The following is a 21217-nucleotide window of genomic DNA, read 5'->3' on the forward strand; positions in this document are numbered from 1 at the left end:
CGATTGTCCAGTGCAAGGAATATATTGTGGAATACATTTGTGTTGGATTATTTGTTAAAGATGGCATTTGAAGGATACCTGGAGCCTAAACGCAGTAGGCGTTTTGGTCCGAGGATACGATGGCAAGTACTGTTTTTTCAACTTTATTTCGTTAGTTTTGTTTGTGGCCAAATCCGGTATTCTATCCCAGAGGAGATGAAGAAAGGTTCGCTTATCGGCAACGTTGCGCAGGACCTGGGATTAGATTTGAAAAGGCTCCGAGCGGGCCGGGCCCGTATCGTGACCGGAGAAAGCATTCAGTACACCGAGCTGAAGACAGACAAAGGGATTCTAGTCGTGAGAGAGAGAATAGACCGAGAGCAGCTCTGTGGCGACGTCACACCGTGTAGCTTTAGTTTCGAAATCATTCTAGAGAATCCGATGGAGCTGCACCACATAACGATTGAAATAGTCGACGTTAATGATAATCCACCCGTGTTTAAGAAAAACAACATTCGTTTAGAGATCAGTGAATCAGCTATTCTCGGTGCGAGATTTTCATTAGCTAGTGCAGACGATCCTGATGTAGGACTTAACGGTTTACAAGATTATGTTTTAAATCAAAACGATAATTTCATTCTGAAACAACATTCAAATGCAGATGGGAAAAAATATGCTGAAATGGTCCTCCAGAAACCATTAGATAGAGAGGAGCATCCTCATCTGTCGTTAAAGCTAATCGCTGTAGACGGTGGAAATCCGCAGAGGTCTGGTACAGTAAATATCGACATCACTGTCCTAGATGTGAATGACAATGCGCCCGTGTTTAACCAGTCAGTGTACAGGGCTACTGTGATGGAAAACGCACCGAAAGGCACCTATATCACAACCGTGAATGCGACTGATGCAGACATTGGGTCGAATAGTTTTATTACCTACTATTTTTCCGACCTTGGTGGTTTAGCTGATATGTTAGCAATCAATGAAAATACCGGGATAATAACAGTGTCAGGTGTACTAGATTTCGAAAAAGACAAGAAATATGAATTGAGGATTGAAGCGAAAGACCAGGGAGGTTTAACGGACTCCAGTAAAGTTATTGTCGAGGTAAATGATGTGAACGACAATGCACCTGTTATAAGCGTCATGTCATTCACTAGTCCAGTGTCTGAGGATTCTCCTCCTGGTACAACCATTGGTATTATCAATGTTAAAGATCTTGATTCAGGTGACAACGGACAGGTGAGCTGTACTATAGATCAAAACATCCCTTTTAAGATCAAGTCTAATTTAAGAAATTACTACACCTTGGTTACCGACGCCATTTTAGACCGCGAGAGCGTCTCAGAATACAACATAACTGTAGTTGCCACTGATGCAGGCTCGCCTCCTCTCTCCAGTAGGAGAACCTTTCACCTGAAGGTGTCTGACGTCAACGACAATGCCCCAGTGTTTCCACATGGCGTGTACAACTCCTACATCGTAGAGAATAATTCTCCAGGCGTGTCGATACTCACTGTTAAAGCTAAAGATCCCGACGCCAATCAAAATGCTCGCATTTCGTATATACTAGAAGATACTAACGTTGGTGCGACTCCAGTATCTAATTATGTTTCCGTTAACGCTGAGAGTGGGGTGATACATGCGGTGCGCTCCTTTGATTATGAACAAATTAAACAATTTAAACTAGTCGTCAAAGCGCAAGATGGAGGCTCTCCTCCACTCAGTAGCAATGTGAGTGTTAACGTCATCATCCAGGACCAGAATGATAACGCGCCTCAGGTTCTGTACCCAGTCCAGACTGGCGGCTCTCTGGTGGCTGAAATGGTGCCTCGTTCTGCAGATGTGGGCTATCTTGTCACTAAAGTGGTGGCTGTTGATGTGGACTCTGGACAGAATGCCTGGCTCTCGTATAAACTGCAGAAAGCGACAGACAGGGCGCTGTTTGAAGTGGGCTTACAGAATGGGGAAATAAGAACTATACGCCAAGTCACTGATAAAGATGCTGTGAAACAAAGGCTCACTGTTGTAGTGGAGGACAACGGGCAGCCCTGTCGTTCAGCTACAGTCAATGTTAACGTGGCGGTGGCGGACAGCTTCCCTGAAGTGCTCTCGGAGTTCACTGACTTTACGCACGACAAGGAGTACAATGACAACCTGACTTTTTACTTAGTTTTGGCTCTGGCTATAGTTTCATTTCTATTCATCACATGTTTAGTGGTGATTATATCAGTGAAAATATACAGATGGAGACAGTCTCGCATCCTCTATCATTCCAATCTCCCGGTTATTCCATATTATCCACCGCGTTACGCAGACACTTTGGGGACAGGAACTCTACAGCACGTGTACAATTACGAGGTGTGCAGGACGACTGACTCAAGAAAGAGTGACTGTAAGTTCGCCAGACCCGGTAGTCAGAGTGTACTGATAGTGGACCCCAGTACAGGGACGATGCAGCGGATGCAGACTGAAAAGAACATCCTGGATGAGCCAGACTCTCCACTAGAGGTGAGTTTATTTGATTTTGAATAATTTGGGTGAATTGATTTCGACGCTGCTCATGTTGCCCAAATCAAATGTTCTCATATAGCAAAGGGCACTTTGAATGAATGAAAGCTTTATTTCGAACATGTGAAAAAAGAAATAGTTATAACAAGAAAAAACAAAACAAAAACAAGAAAAAACAAAACAAAAACAAGAAAAAACAAAACAAAACAAAAGAACACTATTTACTTAACATGTCCGAAAAGGAGTAGGAAGAAGCATAACCTTATTTAATCCTACCCCTTCTCCAATAATCAGAGATTAATAATTAATAATCTGCAGTTAACTTCAATATTAATATAATATTTTTTAAATTAAATCAAATTTATTTACATATTTACATATTGACCAACAATAGAAAACAGATATTGTAAATAAACAAATAATCTGTGAAAACAACTGGTGACTATCAAAGCCCTTCTTCCTCCTCGTACCTGGTGAAAACCATGTTTTTATACCGCTTTTTGAACTGGGTCATGCTTGGACACCGCTTTAGCTCCACACTCAATCCGTTCCACAGCTTCACTCCACATATAGAAATACAAAAACTTTTTAACGTTGTACGTACAGAAATATGTTTTAAATGTAACTCCCCCCTCAAATTATAACTCCCATCTCTATCAAATTTTTTTGGGGGAATATTCCTAGGGAGTAGGTTGGTATTTGCTTTATACATTATTTGTGCTGTTAGAAGGTGGACCAGATCCGTGAATTTTAATGTTTTTGATTTTAAGAATAATGAATTTGTGTGATCTCTATAACCGGAATTATGAATTAACCTTATGGCTCTTTTTTTTGCTATATTAATAGTGATTGTAGTCTACATTTATAAGTGTTGCCCCAAACCTCCGCACAATATGGTAAAAGCAGTGAGCAGTAGAGAGTGTGGAGTGATTTATGGTTCAGAACGTGTCTTGCCTTACTCAGTACTGAAATGCTTCTTGACAGTTTATTTCGGACATTTTTTATATGAGATGACCAGCTTATTCTATCATCAATTATCACACCAAGAAACTTAATTTCATGAACTCTTTCAATGTCCACACCATCTACCTGTATCTGTACTTGAGTATTCATTTCATAATTACCAAATAACATGTAGTTAGTTTTGCTTAGGTTTAATGATAATTTGTTTATGTCAAACCATCTTTTTAATTTGCAAATTTCTGAAGTAATCATCTCCATTATCTCCTTTAAATTTGTAAACTTTGTTCTGCCTGTACACTCTCTTTCTGTGTCAGACACTTCTCATGACTAACGACCCATTTAATATAGATTTGTTGGCATGCATGCGAGGTGTTGGTGGGAATTGGCGTATCGCTTCAATTTGTCTATCTGATGTAGGTCTAAATGGCGTGTTCAGCACCACGCCCTATGGACAGCACATTGTCAGACAGTGAGCAGCTTTCCCGTACTCTGTTACAGTTCTAAACCTAATCCGCATTGACATCGTGCTGCATCTTCATAAGTCTACAATGTACACATATCCTTCTGTCATAGTTGCATACGAAGGGTTCGATGCATTAGGTAATTGTTACTCATATTAGACATTAGGCCTATTAATATACAATGATTTATGCTTTTGTTAGTTTTTGAACACCATTGACACGGAATGAAATAATTAATAATTGAATTATATTTCCAGCTGATTATGGCTTAGTTGAACTTTGCATTTCATCATTGCGTTGTAGATAACTAGATGTCAGTAAATGTTTTTTTGTTTTTTAAAATTCATTTAGAGGTGTATAGTGTGCTATTATGCCTGCACGTTTAGTTGTGTTCCTACTATTTGATGTTCGAGTTTTGGACTGTAAGGGACGCTGTTGATCAGTAGGATAATTTCTGTGCGGTGTTGTCAGTCAGACGAGATCCTCCCTAAGCACTGCGTTCTACCAGAGGAGAGGGGGGAAGTAGCTGTACCTCATACGATGCGGGGCGTGAGAGACACACAATCGCTTCTCTTCATTTAGGGAAATATTGGATTAAAACGAAACACTAACGAATACGGTTCTTTTTGCTTATCTTTTCCGATTGTCCAGTGCAAGGAATATATTGTGGAATACATTTGTGTTGGATTATTTGTTAACGATGGCATTTGAAGGATACCTGGAGCCTAAACGCAGTAGGCGTTTTGGTCCGAAGATTCGATGGCAAGTACTGTTTTTTCAACTTTATTTCGTTAGTTCTGTTTGTGGCCAAATCCGGTATTCTATCCCAGAGGAGATGAAGAAAGGTTCGCTTATCGGCAACGTTGCGCAGGACCTGGGATTAGATTTGAAAAGGCTCCGAGCGGGCCGGGCCCGTATCGTGACCGGAGAAAGCATTCAGTACACCGAGCTGAAGACAGACAAAGGGATTCTAGTCGTGAGTGAGAGAATAGACCGAGAGCAGCTCTGTGGCGACGTCACACCGTGTAGCTTTAGCTTCGAAATCATTCTAGAAAACCCAATTGAGCTGCATCGGATTACAGTGGAAATTCTGGATATAAATGACAATGCACCAGTTTTTCGCAACGATAGGATCAAATTCGAAATAAGTGAATCGGCTACGGTAGGTTCGCGTTTTCGTTTGGCGAGTGCAGAGGATCCTGATGTGGGAGTTAACGGTATACAGAATTACATATTATCCCACAATGATAATTTCGCTCTCAAACAGCACGCGAATCCGGACGGTAGTAAATATGCTGAAATGGTGCTCCAGAAGTCGTTAGATAGAGAGGAGCATCCGTATCTGTCTTTAAAGCTTATCGCCGTTGACGGTGGCAATCCGGAGAGATCTGGCACAGTAAATATATATATCACTGTCCTAGATAATAATGACAATGCGCCCGTGTTTAATCAGTCAGTTTACAGAGCTACTGTAATGGAAAACGCAGCTAAAGGCACATATATCACAACCGTTAACGCGACAGATGCAGACAGTGGTTCGAACGGATATGTTGTTTATTCCTTTTCCAACCTGAAAGAACAATTATCTGACATATTCAACATTGACGAAATATCAGGCGTGATATCTGTTTCAGGGCAGATAGATTATGAGAAAGATAAGAAATACGAAATTAGGGTTGAGGCAAAGGACCAGGGTGGTTTAACAGACTCCAGTAAAGTTGTAATTGAATTTATAGACGTTAATGACAACGCACCAGTTATAAATGTCATGTCCTTCTCCAGCCCTGTGTCTGAAGATGCTCCCTCGGGCACCACGATAGCTGTTATCAATGTCAAAGACGCTGATTCGGAGCGAAACGGTCAAATTACCTGCTCAATAGACTCCAAACTCCCATTTAAAATAAAATCATCATTAACTAGCTATTATACGTTGATTTCAGATGAAGCTTTTGACCGAGAAACGGCACCGGATTACAACATTACTATTACAGCAACCGATTCGGGTTCGCCTTCTATCTCTAGTACCACGACATTACGCCTTATAATCTCTGATGTCAACGACAACGCGCCATTGTTCGATAAAGGTACTTACTCCGCTTACGTCACAGAGAATAACTCCCCTGGAATGTCATTATTCGCTGTTATAGCGCGGGACTCTGACTGGAATCAAAACGCCAGAATCTCGTATCTCCTTCAGGACACACAGGTCAGTGGAACTCCCGTTTCTAGTTATGTATCTGTTAACTCCGAAACTGGAGTTGTACACGCGGTGCGCTCTTTCGATTTTGAACAAATCAAACAATTTAGTCTAATTGTCAAAGCGCAAGACGGAGGCTCTCCTCCACTCAGTAGCAATGTGAGTGTTAACGTCATCATCCAAGACCAGAACGACAACGCACCTCAGGTTCTGTACCCAGTCCAGACTGGCGGCTCTCTGGTGGCTGAAATGGTGCCTCGTTCTGCAGATGTGGGCTATCTTGTCACTAAAGTGGTGGCTGTTGATGTGGACTCTGGACAGAATGCCTGGCTCTCGTATAAACTGCAGAAAGCGACAGACAGGGCGCTGTTTGAAGTGGGCTTACAGAATGGGGAAATAAGAACTATACGCCAAGTCACTGATAAAGATGCTGTGAAACAAAGGCTCACTGTTGTAGTGGAGGACAACGGGCAGCCCTCTCGTTCAGCTACAGTCAATGTTAACGTGGCGGTGGCGGACAGCTTCCCTGAAGTGCTCTCGGAGTTCACTGACTTTACGCACGACAAGGAGTACAATGACAACCTGACTTTTTACTTAGTCTTGGCTTTGGCTGTAGTTTCATTTCTATTCATCACGTGTTTAGTGGTTATTATATCAGTGAAAATATACAGATGGAGACAGTCTCGCATCCTCTATCATTCCAATCTCCCGGTTATTCCGTATTATCCACCGCGTTACGCAGACACTTTGGGGACAGGAACTCTACAGCACGTGTACAATTACGAGGTGTGCAGGACGACTGACTCCAGAAAGAGTGACTGTAAGTTCTCCAGACCCGGTAGTCAGAGTGTACTGATAGTGGACCCCAGTACAGGGACGATGCAGCGGATGCAGAGTGAAAAGAACATCCTGGATGAACCAGACTCTCCACTAGAGGTGAGTTTATTTGATTTTGAATTATTTGGGTGAATTTATTTCGACGCTGCTCAAGTTGCCCAAATCTAATTTTCTCATATAGCAAAGGGCACCTTGTTCTGCCGGTACACTCTCTTTCTGTGTCAGACACTTCTCATGACTAACGACCCATTTATTATAGATTTGTTGGCATGCATGCGAGGTGTTGTTTGGGAATTGGCGTATCGCTTCAATGTGTCTATCTGATGTAGGTCTAAATGGCCTGTTCAGCACCACGCCCTATGGACAGCACATTGTCAGACAGTGAGCAGCTTTCCCGTACTCTGTTACAGTTCTAAACCTAATCCACATTGACATCGTGCTGCCTCTTCATATGTCTACAATGTATGTACACATATCCTTCTGACATAGTTGCATATAAGGGTTCGATGCATTAGGTAATTGTTACTCATATTAGACATTAGGCCTATTAATATACAATGATTTATGCTTTTGTTAGTTTTTGAACACCATTGACACGGAATGAAATAATTAATAATTGAATTATATTTCCAGCTGATTATGGCTTAGTTGAACTTTGCATTTCATCATTGCGTTGTAGATAACTAGATGTCAGTTAATGTTTTTATTTTTTTATTTATTCATTTAGAGGTGTATAGTGTGCTATTATGTCTGCACTTTTAGTTGTGTTCCTACTATTTGATGTTCGAGTTTTGGACTGTAAGGGACGCTGTTGATCAGTACAATAATTTCTGTGCGGTGTTGTCAGTCAGACGAGATCCTCCCTGCGTTCTACCAGAGGAGAGGGGGGAAGTAGCTGCACTTCATACGATGCGGGGCGTGAGAGACACACAATCGCTTCTCTTCATTTAGGGAAATATTGGATTAAAACGAAACACTAACGAATACGGTCCTTTTTGCTTATCTTTTCCGATTGTCCAGTGCAAGGAATATATTGTGGAATACATTTGTGTTGGATTATTTGTTAACGATGGCATTTGAAGGATACCTGGAGCCTAAACGCAGTAGGCGTTTTTGTCCGAAGATTCGATGGCAAGTACTGTTTTTCCAACTTTATTTCGTTAGTTTTGTTTGTGGCCAAATCCGGTATTCTATCCCAGAGGAGATGAAGAAAGGGTCGCTTATTGGTAACGTTGCGCAGGACCTGGGATTAGATTTGAAAAGGCTCCGAGCGGGCCGGGCCCGTATTGTGACCGGAGAAAGCATTCAGTACACCGAGCTGAAGACAGACAAAGGGATTCTAGTCGTGAGTGAGAGAATAGACCGAGAGCAGCTCTGTGGTGACGTCACACCGTGTAGCTTCAGCTTTGAAATGATTTTAGAGAATCCGATGGAGCTGCATCACATAACTATAGAAATATTGGACGTGAATGATAATGCTCCCACATTTCAACAACACGATATGCAGCTGACAATCGGTGAATCCGCCGCTCCGGGCGCGCGCTTCGTTTTAGCAACTGCTGATGATCCGGATGTCGGAGTCAATGGTCTGCAGGATTATATCTTATCTCCTAATGAGAATTTTATTCTAAAACAACATTCAAATGTCGATGGCAGAAAATATGCTGAAATGGTGCTCCAGAAACCGTTAGATAGAGAGGAGCTCTCTCGCCTGTCGTTGAAACTAATCGCTGTCGACGGTGGAAATCCGCAGAGGTCTGGTACAGTAAATATAGATATCACTGTCCTCGATGCCAATGACAATGCGCCAGTGTTTAACCAGTCAGTATACAGGGCTACTGTGATGGAAAACGCACCGAAAGGCACTTATATTACAACCGTCAATGCGACAGATGCAGACAGTGGATCAAATGGCTTGATATATTATTCTCTTTCCAACATGCAAGGTCTTATAGCAAATATGTTTGAAATTGACAGGACCACAGGTTTGATATCGCTTTTAGGACAATTAAATTATGAGAAGGTAAAGAAATACGAAATAACGATCGAAGCAACAGACCAGGGAGCTTTAACGGACTCCAGTAAAGTTATTGTTGAGGTAAATGATGAAAACGACAATGCACCTGTTATAAGCGTCATGTCATTCACTAGTCCGGTGTCTGAGGATTCTCCTCCTGGTACAACCATTGGTATTATCAATGTTAAAGACCTTGATTCAGGTGACAATGGACAGGTGAGCTGTACTATTGACCAAAACATCCCTTTTAAGATCAAATCTAATTTAAGAAATTACTACACCTTGGTTACCGACGCCATCTTAGACCGTGAGAGCGTCTCAGAATACAACATAACTGTAGTTGCCACTGATGCAGGCTCGCCTCCTCTCTCCAGTACGAGAACCTTTCACCTGAAGGTGTCTGACGTCAACGACAATGCCCCAGTGTTTCCACAGGGCGTGTACAACTCCCACATCGTAGAGAATAACTCTCCAGGCGTGTCTATACTCACTGTTAAAGCTAAAGATCCCGACGCCAATCAAAATGCTCGTATTTCGTATATACTAGAAGATACTGACATTGGTGGGACTCCAGTCTCTAATTATGTTTCCGTTAACCCTGAGAGTGGGGTGATACAGGCGGTGCGCTCCTTTGATTATGAACAAATTAAACAATTTAAATTAGTCGTCAAAGCGCAAGACGGAGGCTCTCCTCCACTCAGTGGCAATGTGAGTGTTAACGTCATCATCCAAGACCAGAACGACAACGCACCTCAGGTTCTGTACCCAGTCCAGACTGGCGGCTCTCTGGTGGCTGAAATGGTGCCTCGTTCAGCAGATGTGGGCTATCTTGTTACTAAAGTGGTGGCTGTTGATTTGGACTCTGGACAGAATGCCTGGCTCTCGTATAAACTGCAGAAAGCGACAGACAGGGCGCTGTTTGAAGTGGGCTTACAGAATGGGGAAATAAGAACTATACGCCAAGTCACTGATAAAGATGCTGTGAAACAAAGGCTCACTGTTGTAGTGGAGGACAACGGGCAGCCCTCTCGTTCAGCTACAGTCAATGTTAACGTGGCGGTGGCGGACAGCTTCCCTGAAGTGCTCTCGGAGTTCACTGACTTTACGCACGACAAGGAGTACAATGACAACCTGACTTTTTACTTAGTTTTGGCTCTGGCTGTAGTTTCATTTCTATTCATCACATGTTTAGTGGTGATTATATCAGTGAAAATATACAGATGGAGACAGTCTCGCATCCTCTATCATTCCAATCTCCCCGTTATTCCGTATTATCCACCTCGTTACGCAGACACTTTGGGGACAGGAACTCTACAGCACGTGTACAATTACGAGGTGTGCAGGACGACTGACTCCAGAAAAAGTGACTGTAAGTTCTCCAGGCCCGGTAGTCAGAGTGTACTGATAGTGGACCCCAGTACAGGGACGATGCAGCGGATGCAGAGTGAAAAGAACATCCTGGATGAACCAGACTCTCCACTAGAGGTGAGTTTATTTGATTTTGAATAATTTGGGTAAATTTATTTCGACGCTGCTCAAGTTGCCCAAATCTAATTTTCTCATATAGCAAAGGGCACCATGTTCTGCCTGTACACTCTCTTTCTGTGTCAGACACTTCTCATGACTAACGACCCATTTAATATAGATTTGTTGGCATGCATGCGAGGTGTTGTTTGGGAAATGGCGTATCGCTTCAATTTGTCTATCTGATGTAGGTCTTAATGGCGTGTTCAGCACCACGCCCTATGGACAGCACATTGTCAGACAGTGAGCAGCTTTCCCGTACTCTGTTACAGTTCTAAACCTAATCCACATTGACATCGTGCTGCATCTTCATATGTCTACAATGTACACATATCCTTCTGACATAGTTGCATACGAAGGGTTCGATGCATTAGGTAATTGTTTTTCATATTAGATATTAGGCCTATTGATATACAATGAGTTATCCTTTTGTTAGTTTTTGAACACCATTGACACTGAATGAAATAATTAATAATTGAATTATATTTCCAGCTGATTATGGCATAGTTGAACTTTGCATTTCATCATTGCGTTGTAGATAACTAGATGTCAGTAATTTATTTTATTTTTATTTTTATTCATTTAGGGGTGTATCGTGTGCTATTATGTCTGCACTTTTAGTTGTGTTCCGACTATTTGATGTTCTTGTTTTGGACTGTAAGGGACGCTGTTGATCAGTAGAATAATTTCTGTGCGGTGTTGTCAGCCAGAAGAGATCCTCCCTAATCACTGCGTTCTACCAGAGGAGAGGGGGGAAGTAGCTGCACTTCATACGAGGCGCGGCGTGAGAGACACACAATCGCTTCTCTTCATTTAGGGAAATATTGGATTAAAACGAAAAACTAACGAATTTTTGCTTATCTTTTCCGATTGTCCAGTGCAAGGAATATATTGTGGAATACATTTGTGTTGGATTATTTGTTAACGATGGAATTTGAAGGATACCTGGAGCCTAAACGCAGTAGGCGTTTTGGTCCGAGGATTCGATGGCAAGTACTGTTTTTTCAACTTTATTTCGTTAGTTCTGTTTGTGGCCAAATCCGGTATTCTATCCCAGAGGAGATGAAGAAAGGTTCGCTTATCGGCAACGTTGCGCAGGACCTGGGATTAGATTTGAAAAGGCTCCGAGTGGGCCGGGCCCGTATCGTGACCGGAGAAAGCATTCAGTACACCGAGCTGAAGACAGACAAAGGGATTCTAGTCGTGAGTGAGAGAATAGACCGAGAGCAGCTCTGTGCCGACGTCACACCGTGTAGCTTCAGCTTCGAAATGATTTTAGAGAATCCGATGGAGCTGCACCACATAACTATAGAAATATTGGACGTGAATGATAATGCTCCCACATTTCAACAACACGATATGCAGCTGACAATAGGCGAATCCGCCTCTCCGGGCGCGCGCTTCGATTTAGCAACTGCTGATGATCCTGATGTCGGAGTCAATGGTCTGCAGGATTATATCTTATCTCCAAATGAACATTTTATTCTAAAAAAGCATTCGAATGCCGATGGCAGTAAATATGCTGAAATGGTGCTCCAGAAACCGTTAGATAGAGAGGAGCATCCTCGTCTGTCGTTAACACTAATCGCTGTAGACGGTGGAAATCCGCAGAGATCTGGTACAGTAAATATAGATATCACTGTCCTAGATGTGAATGACAATGCGCCCGTGTTTAACCAGTCAGTATACAGGGCTACTGTGATGGAAAACGCACCGAAAGGCACATATATTACAACCGTCAATGCGACTGATGCAGACAGTGGATCAAATGGTTTGATATATTATTCTCTTTCCAGTATGCAAGGTCATATGGCAAGTATGTTTGAAATTGACAAGACCACTGGTTTGATATCGCTTTTAGGACAATTAAATTATGAGAAAGACAAGAAATATGAAATAAGGATCGAGGCAACAGACCAAGGAGCTTTAAAGGACTCCAGTAAAGTTATCGTCGAGGTAAATGATGAAAACGACAACGCGCCTGTCATAAGCGTCATGTCATTCACTAGTCCAGTGTCTGAGGATTCTCCTCCTGGTACAACCATTGGTATTATCAATGTAAAAGACCTTGATTCAGGTGACAACGGACAGGTGAGCTGTACTATAGATCAAAACATCCCTTTTAAGATCAAATCTAATTTAAGAAATTACTACACCTTGGTTACCGACGCCATCTTAGACCGTGAGAGCGTCTCAGAATACAACTTAACTGTAGTTGCCACTGATGCAGGCTCGCCTCCTCTCTCCAGTAGGAGAACCTTTCACCTGAAGGTGTCTGACGTCAACGACAATGCCCCAGTGTTTCCACAGGGCGTGTACAACTCCTACGTCGTAGAGAATAACTCTCCAGGCGTGTCTATACTCACTGTTAAAGCTAAAGATCCCGATGCCAATCAAAATGCTCGCATTTCGTATATACTAGAAGATACGGACGTTGGTGGGACTCCAGTTTCTAATTATGTTTCCGTTAACCCTGAGAGTGGGGTGATACAGGCGGTGCGCTCCTTTGATTATGAACAAATTAAAGAATTTAAACTAGTCGTCAAAGCGCAAGACGGAGGCTCTCCTCCACTCAGTAGCAATGTGAGTGTTAACGTCCTCATCCAGGACCAGAACGACAACGCACCTCAGGTTCTGTACCCAGTCCAGACAGGCGGCTCTCTGGTGGCTGAAATGGTGCCTCGTTCAGCAGATGTGGGCTATCTTGTCACTAAAGTGGTGGCTGTTGATGTGGACTCTGGACAGAATGCCTGGCTCTCGTATAAACTGCAGAAAGCGACAGACAGGGCGCTGTTTGAAGTGGGCTTACAGAATGGGGAAATAAGAACTATACGCCAAGTCACTGATAAAGATGCTGTGAAACAAAGGCTCACTGTTGTAGTGGAGGACAACGGGCAGCCCTCTCGTTCAGCTACAGTCAATGTTAACGTGGCGGTGGCGGACAGCTTCCCTGAAGTGCTCTCGGAGTTCACTGACTTTACGCACGACAAGGAGTACAATGACAACCTGACTTTTTACTTAGTTTTGGCTCTGGCTGTAGTTTCATTTCTATTCATCACATGTTTAGTGGTGATTATATCAGTGAAAATATACAGATGGAGACAGTCTCGCATCCTCTATCATTCCAATCTCCCGGTTATTCCATATTATCCACCGCGTTACGCAGACACTTTGGGGACAGGAACTCTACAGCACGTGTACAATTACGAGGTGTGCAGGACGACTGACTCCAGGAAAAGTGACTGTAAGTTCTCCAGACCCGGTAGTCAGAGTGTACTGATAGTGGACCCCAGTACAGGGACGATGCAGCGGATGCAGAGTGAAAAGAACATCCTGGATGAACCAGACTCTCCACTAGAGGTGAGTTTATTTGATTTTGAATCATTTGGGTGAATTTATTTCGACGCTGCTCAAGTTGCCCAAATCTAATTTTCTCATATAGCAAAGGGCACCTTGTTCTGCCGGTACACTCTCTTTCTGTGTCAGACACTTCTCATGACTAACGACCCATTTAATATAGATTTGTTGGCATGCATGCGAGGTGTTGTTTGTGAAATGGCGTATCGCTTCAATGTGTCTATCTGATGTAGGTCTAAATGGCGTGTTCAGCACCACGCCCTATGGACAGCACATTGTCAGACAGTGAGCAGCTTTCCCGTACTCTGTTACAGTTCTAAACCTAATCCACATTGACAGGTGGGTTCGATGGTTCGATGCATTAGGTAATTGTTACTCATATTAGACATTAGGCCTATTAATATACAATGATTTATGCTTTTGTTCGTTTTTGAACACCATTGACACGGAATGAAATAATTAATAATTGAATTATATTTTCAGCTGATTATGGCTTAGTTGAACTTTGCATTTCATCATTGCGTTGTAGATAACTAGATGTCAGTAAATGTTTTTTTGTTTTTTAAAATTCATTTAGAGGTGTGTAGTGTGCTATTATGCCTGCACTTTTAGTTGTGTTCCTATTTTGATGTTCGAGTTTTGGACTGTAAGGGACGCTGTTGATCAGTAGAATAATTTCTGTGCGGTGTTGTCAGTCAGACGAGATCCTCCCTAATCACTGCGTTATACCAGAGGAGAGGGGGGAAGTAGCTGCACTTCATACGATGCGGGGCGTGAGAGACACACAATCGCTTCTCTTCATTTAGGGAAATATTGGATTAAAACGAAACACTAACGAATACGGTTCTTTTTGCTTATCTTTTCCGATTGTCCAGTGCAAGGAATATATTGTGGAATACATTTGTGTTGGATTATTTGTTAACGATGGCATTTGAAGGATACCTGGAGTCTAAACGCAGTAGGCGTTTTGGTCCGAAGATACGATGGCAAGTACTGTTTTTTCAACTTTATTTCGTTAGTTTTGTTTGTGGCCAAATCCGGTATTCTATCCCAGAGGAGATGAAGAAAGGTTCGCTTATCGGCAACGTTGCGCAGGACCTGGGATTAGATTTGAAAAGGCTCCGAGTGGGCCGGGCCCGTATCGTGACCGGAGAAAGCATTCAGTACACCGAGCTGAAGACAGACAAAGGGATTCTAGTCGTGAGTGAGAGAATAGACCGAGAGCAGCTCTGTGGCGACGTCACACCGTGTAGCTTTAGCTTTGAAATGATTTTAGAGAATCCGATGGAGCTGCACCACATAACTATAGAAATATTGGACGTGAATGATAATGCTCCCACATTTCAACAACACGATATGCAGCTGACAATAGGCGAATCCGCCTCTCCGGGCGCGCGCTTCGATTTAGCAACTGCTGATGATCCGGATGTCGGAGTCAATGGTCTGCAGGATTATATCTTATCTCCAAATGAACATTTTATTCTAAAAAAGCATTCGAATGCAGATGGCAGTAAATATGCTGAAATGGTGCTCCAGAAACCGTTAGATAGAGAGGAGAATCCTCGTATGTCGTTGAAACTAATCGCTGTCGACGGTGGAAATCCGCAGAGATCTGGTACAGTAAATATAGATATCACTGTCCTAGATAACAATGACAATGCGCCCGTGTTTAACCAGTCAGTGTATAGGGCTACTGTGATGGAAAACGCACCGAAAGGCACATATATTACAACCGTCAATGCGACTGATGCAGACAGTGGATCAAATGGTTTGATATATTATTCTCTTTCCAGTATGCAAGGTCATATGGCAAGTATGTTTGAAATTGACAAGACCACTGGTTTGATATCGCTTTTAGGACAATTAAATTATGAGAAAGACAAGAAATATGAAATAAGGATCGAGGCAACAGACCAAGGAGCTTTAAAGGACTCCAGTAAAGTTATTGTAGAGGTAAATGATGAAAACGACAATGCACCTGTTATAAGCGTCATGTCATTCACTAGTCCGGTGTCTGAGGATTCTCCTCCTGGTACAACCATTGGTATTATCAATGTTAAAGACCTTGATTCAGGTGACAACGGAAAGGTGAGCTGTACTATAGACCAAAACATCCCTTTTAAGATCAAATCTAATTTAAGAAATTACTACACCTTGGTTACCGACGCCATCTTAGACCGTGAGAGCGTCTCAGAATACAACATAACTGTAGTTGCCACTGATGCAGGCTCGCCTCCTCTCTCCAGTACGAGAATCTTTCACCTGAAGGTGTCTGACGTCAACGACAATGCCCCAGTGTTTCCACAGGGCGTGTCCATCTCCTACATCGTAGAGAATAACTCTCCAGGCGTGTCTATACTCACTGTTAAAGCTAAAGATCCCGATGCCAATCAAAATGCTCGTATTTCATATTTCTTAGAAGATACGGACGTTGGTGGGACTCCAGTATCTAATTATGTTTCCGTTAACGCTGAGAGTGGGCTGATACAGGCGGTGCGCTCCTTTGATTATGAACAAATTAAACAATTTAAACTAGTCGTCAAAGCGCAAGATGGAGGCTCTCCTCCACTCAGTAGCAATGTGAGTGTTAACGTCCTCATCCAGGACCAGAACGACAACGCACCTCAGGTTCTGTACCCAGTCCAGACTGGCGGCTCTCTGGTGGCTGAAATGGTGCCTCGTTCAGCAGATGTGGGCTATCTTGTCACTAAAGTGGTGGCTGTTGATGTGGACTCTGGACAGAATGCCTGGCTCTCGTATAAACTGCAGAAAGCGACAGACAGGGCGCTGTTTGAAGTGGGCTTACAGAATGGGGAAATAAGAACTATACGCCAAGTCACTGATAAAGATGCTGTGAAACAAAGGCTCACTGTTGTAGTGGAGGACAACGGACAGCCCTCTCGTTCAGCTACAGTCAATGTTAACGTGGCGGTGGCGGACAGCTTCCCTGAAGTGCTCTCGGAGTTCACTGACTTTACACACGACAAGGAGTACAATGACAACCTGACTTTTTACTTAGTTTTGGCTCTGGCTGTAGTTTCATTTCTATTCATCACATGTTTAGTGGTGATTATATCAGTGAAAATATACAGATGGAGACAGTCTCGCATCCTCTATCATTCCAATCTCCCAGTTATTCCGTATTACCCACCGCGTTACGCAGACACTTTGGGGACAGGAACTCTACAGCATGTGTACAATTACGAGGTGTGCAGGACGACTGACTCCAGAAAGAGTGACTGTAAGTTCTCCAGACCCGGTAGTCAGAGTGTACTGATAGTGGACCCCAGTACAGGGACGATGCAGCGGATGCAGAGTGAAAAGAACATCCTGGATGAACCAGACTCTCCACTAGAGGTGAGTTTATTTGATTTTGAATAATTTGGGTGAATTGATTTCGACGCTGCTCAAGTTGCCCAAATCAAATGTTCTCATATAGCAAAGGGCACTTTGAATGAATGAAAGCTTTATTTCGAACATGTGAAAAAAGAAATAGTTATAACAAGAAAAAACAAAACAAAAACAAGAAAAAACAAAACAAAAACAAAACAAAACAAAACAAAACAAAAAAACACTATTTACTTAACATGTCCGAAAAGGAGTAGGAAGAAGGATAAGCTTATTTAATCCTACCCCTTCTCCAATAATCAGAGATTAATAGTTAATAATCTGCAGTTAACTTCAATATTAATATAATATTTGTACAATTAAATCAAATTTATTTACGTATTTACATATTTACCAACAATAGAAAACAGATAATGTAAATAAACAAATAATCTGTGAAAACAACTGGTGACTATCAAAGCCCTTCTTCCTCCTCGTACCTGGTGAAAACCATGTTTTTATACCGCTTTTTGAACTGGGTCATGCTTGGACACCGCTTTAGCTCCACACTCAATCCGTTCCACAGCTTCACTCCACATATAGAAATACAAAAACTTTTTAACGTTGTACGTACATAAATATGTTTTAAATGTAACTCCCCCCTCAAATTATAACTCCCATCTCTATCAAAAAACAATTTTTGAATATTCCTACGGAGTAGGTTGGTATTCAGTGGCGTAGCGCAAAATCCCGGGGCCCCCCCGCAAGGTGGCGGTGGGGGCCCTTTCGCAACCGAGTAAAAAAAATAATAATTAAAAAATGCGTTTTTTAGAGGCCGATGCGTTATTGACGTTGCGAAATTTCGCAATATGCACTCTACATTCTAAATGCTTGACTTAGCAAAAGGTACAAACAAGTGAGAGCAATAGCCTATAATTAAAACCAAATGGTAGACTACACTACATCAGTAGAATGTATTATAAGTAGAATAGTACAAGCTTTATTTATTTTAACAAAGTGTGGTGTGCACAGCAGTGTGATATCTGTAAACATATCTGTAGACTCTCCGCTAAGGGTTGCCAGATGGGATTGAGAATTTCCAACCTAATCAATCTAAAAACTTCTAAATCCACCAAAAACCAGCCAATCTGGCAACCCTGTCTCCGCTGCATCAGAGTCTACTTGTTGCGTAAAATTGGCCAGGGTTAGTCAAATCCTTTGTTGGACATCTCGTTTCTTAAGTCCTGGTATATTGTGGCATTTCTTTACTGTTTGCCATCTGGTCTAGGAATACCCAGGGAGACGCAGACAGCAGAAGTAGAATAGAATAGTAGAATAGAAAAAGAAACAGCTATATATAGCCTAACCATGCTGAATTATGTACCTGTATGATGCACTGACAGCCTGTGACTGTGAACCTGGCCGGACCCTGCCTTTCTGCCTGAGTTTGAGTATGATGCTGCCCAAATAAATGTTATTGTTTAGTGCTGTACGCTTTCGTGGTATTATATTGTGTGAATTATCATCTGTATGTTGTTTTTCTTTCACTCGACTAACCGCCGAGATAATACTTGAGACAACATACATTTTTTATTGGATTTTTTTACAATATCGGACCGACAGTCCCACATATAGCGGCTATAATGTCCGAATAGAGAATCTATCACCACCTAAAGAATGCTTATTGTACTTTGTATTGTATTTTCGCTTGCTCATTTTCCTTGTGTCTCGCTGCCTACGTGTGACGTCAAAGTCATGTTGCTATTGGATACGGCTAACCATGTATATATTTTTTAATATAGGCCTATATATTAAAATTAAGGTTGACACAATGAAGGGCCACTTATTTTCTTTGTTTTATATATTTTTAAATTATAAAAAAAAAAAATAATAATAATAATGTGGATCCAATGTTAGGGGGCCCCCTAGTGGCTGGGGCCCCCCCGCGGTGCGTCGCTTGCGGGCCCGTCCGCTACGCCACTGTTGGTATTTGTTTTATACATTATTTGTGCTGTTAGAAGGTGGACCAGATCTGTGAATTTTAATGTTTTTGATTTTAAGAATAATTAATTTGTGTGATCTCTATAACCGGAATTATGAATTAACCTTATGGCTCTTTTTTGCAATATTAATAGTGATTGTAGTCTACATTTATAAGTGTTGCCCCAAACCTCCGCACAATAATTTAAATATGGTAAAAGCAGTGAACAGTAGAGAGTGTGGAGTGATTTATGGTCCAGAACGTGTCTTGCCTTACTCAGTACTGAAATGCTTCTTGACAGTTTATTTCGGAAATTTTTTATATGAGATGACCAGCTTATTCTATCATCAATTATCACACCAAGAAACTTAATTTCATGAAGTCTTTCAATGTCCACACCATCTACCTGTATCCAGGGACGCGGGAAGGGGGGTGCTGAGGGTGCTGCAGCACCCCCTAGCGGCAGGCAGAAGGAGCTCCTCCTGCCTGAATTTAAAAAATAAAAATATTATTCAAACAATAAGTTAAAACAATATAATAACTATTGTTGCTTTTGGGAATAAAAATAAATGTGTTTTTTGTAATAAATGTAAAAATGTGTTTGTTAGTTTTAATGTTAGTGATCACATGGTCATATCTTGCTAGGGAATCTCTGAGTTCTTTAGCAAAAATGCTAAATCAGCCAGAACAATTGAAGTGGAGTTGGAAGAAGATGCTGATGCAGTTGCTTGCTTCGCTTAACAACACTCCCATTAATGCTCTACTGTCGGACGTTGTTGAGAAAGAGCAACAGACGGCCAGAAACGTATTAGAACTGATATTCAGATCCATCCGATTCTTCGGCAGCGAAGGGCTTCCGTTAAGAGGCAATAACAATCGACATGGAGTGCTGTCTGTAATAATGGTCAACATCATGTTTGTGGACATTGTGGGACACTGTGAGCTGAGTGGAAATTACTGTAAATTCCAATACATTGTTGGTAAAATATTTAACGTTACGTTGTTGTAGTGTGTGGGTGCGTGCGTGCTTAACTATTATTGCCCGTGCATTGGGGCCCGTCGTTATGCCACTGTGTGCGTGTGAGCGAACGAGCAATCAGCGAGAGGGAGGGAGGGAGAGAAATCGTTATAATTTTTTCCCTGGCAATTTTTTTCCCTGTAGCGTATATAGACAGCACCTCAGCACCCCCAGTCAAAATACCTTCCCGCGTGCCTGCCTGTATCTGTACTTGAGTATTCATTTTATAATTACCAAATAACATGTGGTTAGTTTTGCTTAGGTTTAATGATAATTTGTTTATGTCAAACCATCTTTTTAATTTGCAAATTTCTGAAGTAATCATCTCCATTAGCTCCTTTAAATTTGTAAACTTTGTTCTGCCTGTACACTCTCTTTCTGTGTCAGGCACTTCTCATGACTAACGACCCATTTAATATAGATTTGTTGGCATGCATGCGAGGTGTTGTTTGGGAATTGGCGTATCGCTTCAATTTGTCTATCTGATGTAGGTCTAAATGGCCTGTTCAGCACCACGCCCTATGGACAGCACATTGTCAGACAGTGAGCAGCTTTCCCGTACTCTGTCTGTTACAGTTCTAAACCTAATCCACATTGACATCGTGCTGCATCTTCATATGTCTACAATGTACACATATCCTTCTGACATAGTTGCATACGAAGGGTTCGATGCATTAGGTAATTGTTACTCATATTAGACATTAGGCCTATTAATATATAATGATTTATGCTTTTGTTAGTTTTTGAACACCATTGACACGGAATGAAATAATTAATAATTGAATTATATTTTCAGCTGATTATGGCTTAGTTGAACTTTGCATTTCATCATTGCGTTGTAGATAACTAGATGTCAGTAAATGTTTTTATTTTTTTATTTATTCATTTAGAGGTGTATAGTGTGCTATTATGCCTGCACTTTTAGTTGTGTTCCTACTATTTGATGTTTTTGTTTTGGACTGTAAGGGACGCTGTTGATCAGTAGAATAATTTCTGTGCAGTGTTGTCAGTCAGACGAGATCCTCCCTATTCACTGCGTTCTACC

At 41.8% G+C, this 21217-nt stretch overlaps 2 protein-coding genes and 2 pseudogenes across 4 annotated transcripts; all 4 read left to right on the forward strand.

Moving 5' to 3' along the window:
- Positions 1-60: 60 nt before the first annotated feature.
- Positions 61-7843, forward strand: LOC308153821 (protocadherin beta-1-like; the record flags this gene model as incomplete). The annotated part of the gene is made up of 5 exons (XM_080527009.1): positions 61-746; positions 5301-5366; positions 6264-6680; positions 6906-7047; positions 7796-7843. 5 exons carry the CDS (start codon positions 61-63, stop codon positions 7841-7843), a joined length of 1359 nt encoding a protein of 452 aa, XP_080383135.1.
- Positions 7844-9085: 1242 nt separating this feature from the next.
- On the forward strand, positions 9086-10317 carry LOC308153822 (protocadherin gamma-A4-like; annotated as a pseudogene). The gene has a single exon. The product of its transcript is annotated as a protocadherin gamma-A4-like (transcript).
- A 76-nt stretch (positions 10318-10393) lies between these two features.
- Positions 10394-13716, forward strand: LOC308153823 (protocadherin gamma-A3-like; annotated as a pseudogene). Its single transcript has 2 exons — positions 10394-10450; positions 12761-13716. The product of its transcript is annotated as a protocadherin gamma-A3-like (transcript).
- Positions 13717-14770: 1054 nt separating this feature from the next.
- On the forward strand, positions 14771-17227 carry LOC308153824 (protocadherin gamma-A10-like; the record flags this gene model as incomplete). Its single annotated transcript, XM_080527010.1, has 1 exon — positions 14771-17227. The coding sequence occupies one exon, from the start codon at positions 14771-14773 to the stop codon at positions 17225-17227; it is 2457 nt and encodes an 818-aa protein (XP_080383136.1).
- Between the last annotated feature and the right edge of the window lie 3990 nt (positions 17228-21217).

This window comes from Nansenia antarctica (genome assembly GCF_963989245.1).
Source record: "Nansenia antarctica genome assembly, chromosome: 3".
In the NCBI taxonomy this organism is placed as follows: Eukaryota; Metazoa; Chordata; class Actinopteri; order Argentiniformes; family Microstomatidae; genus Nansenia; species Nansenia antarctica.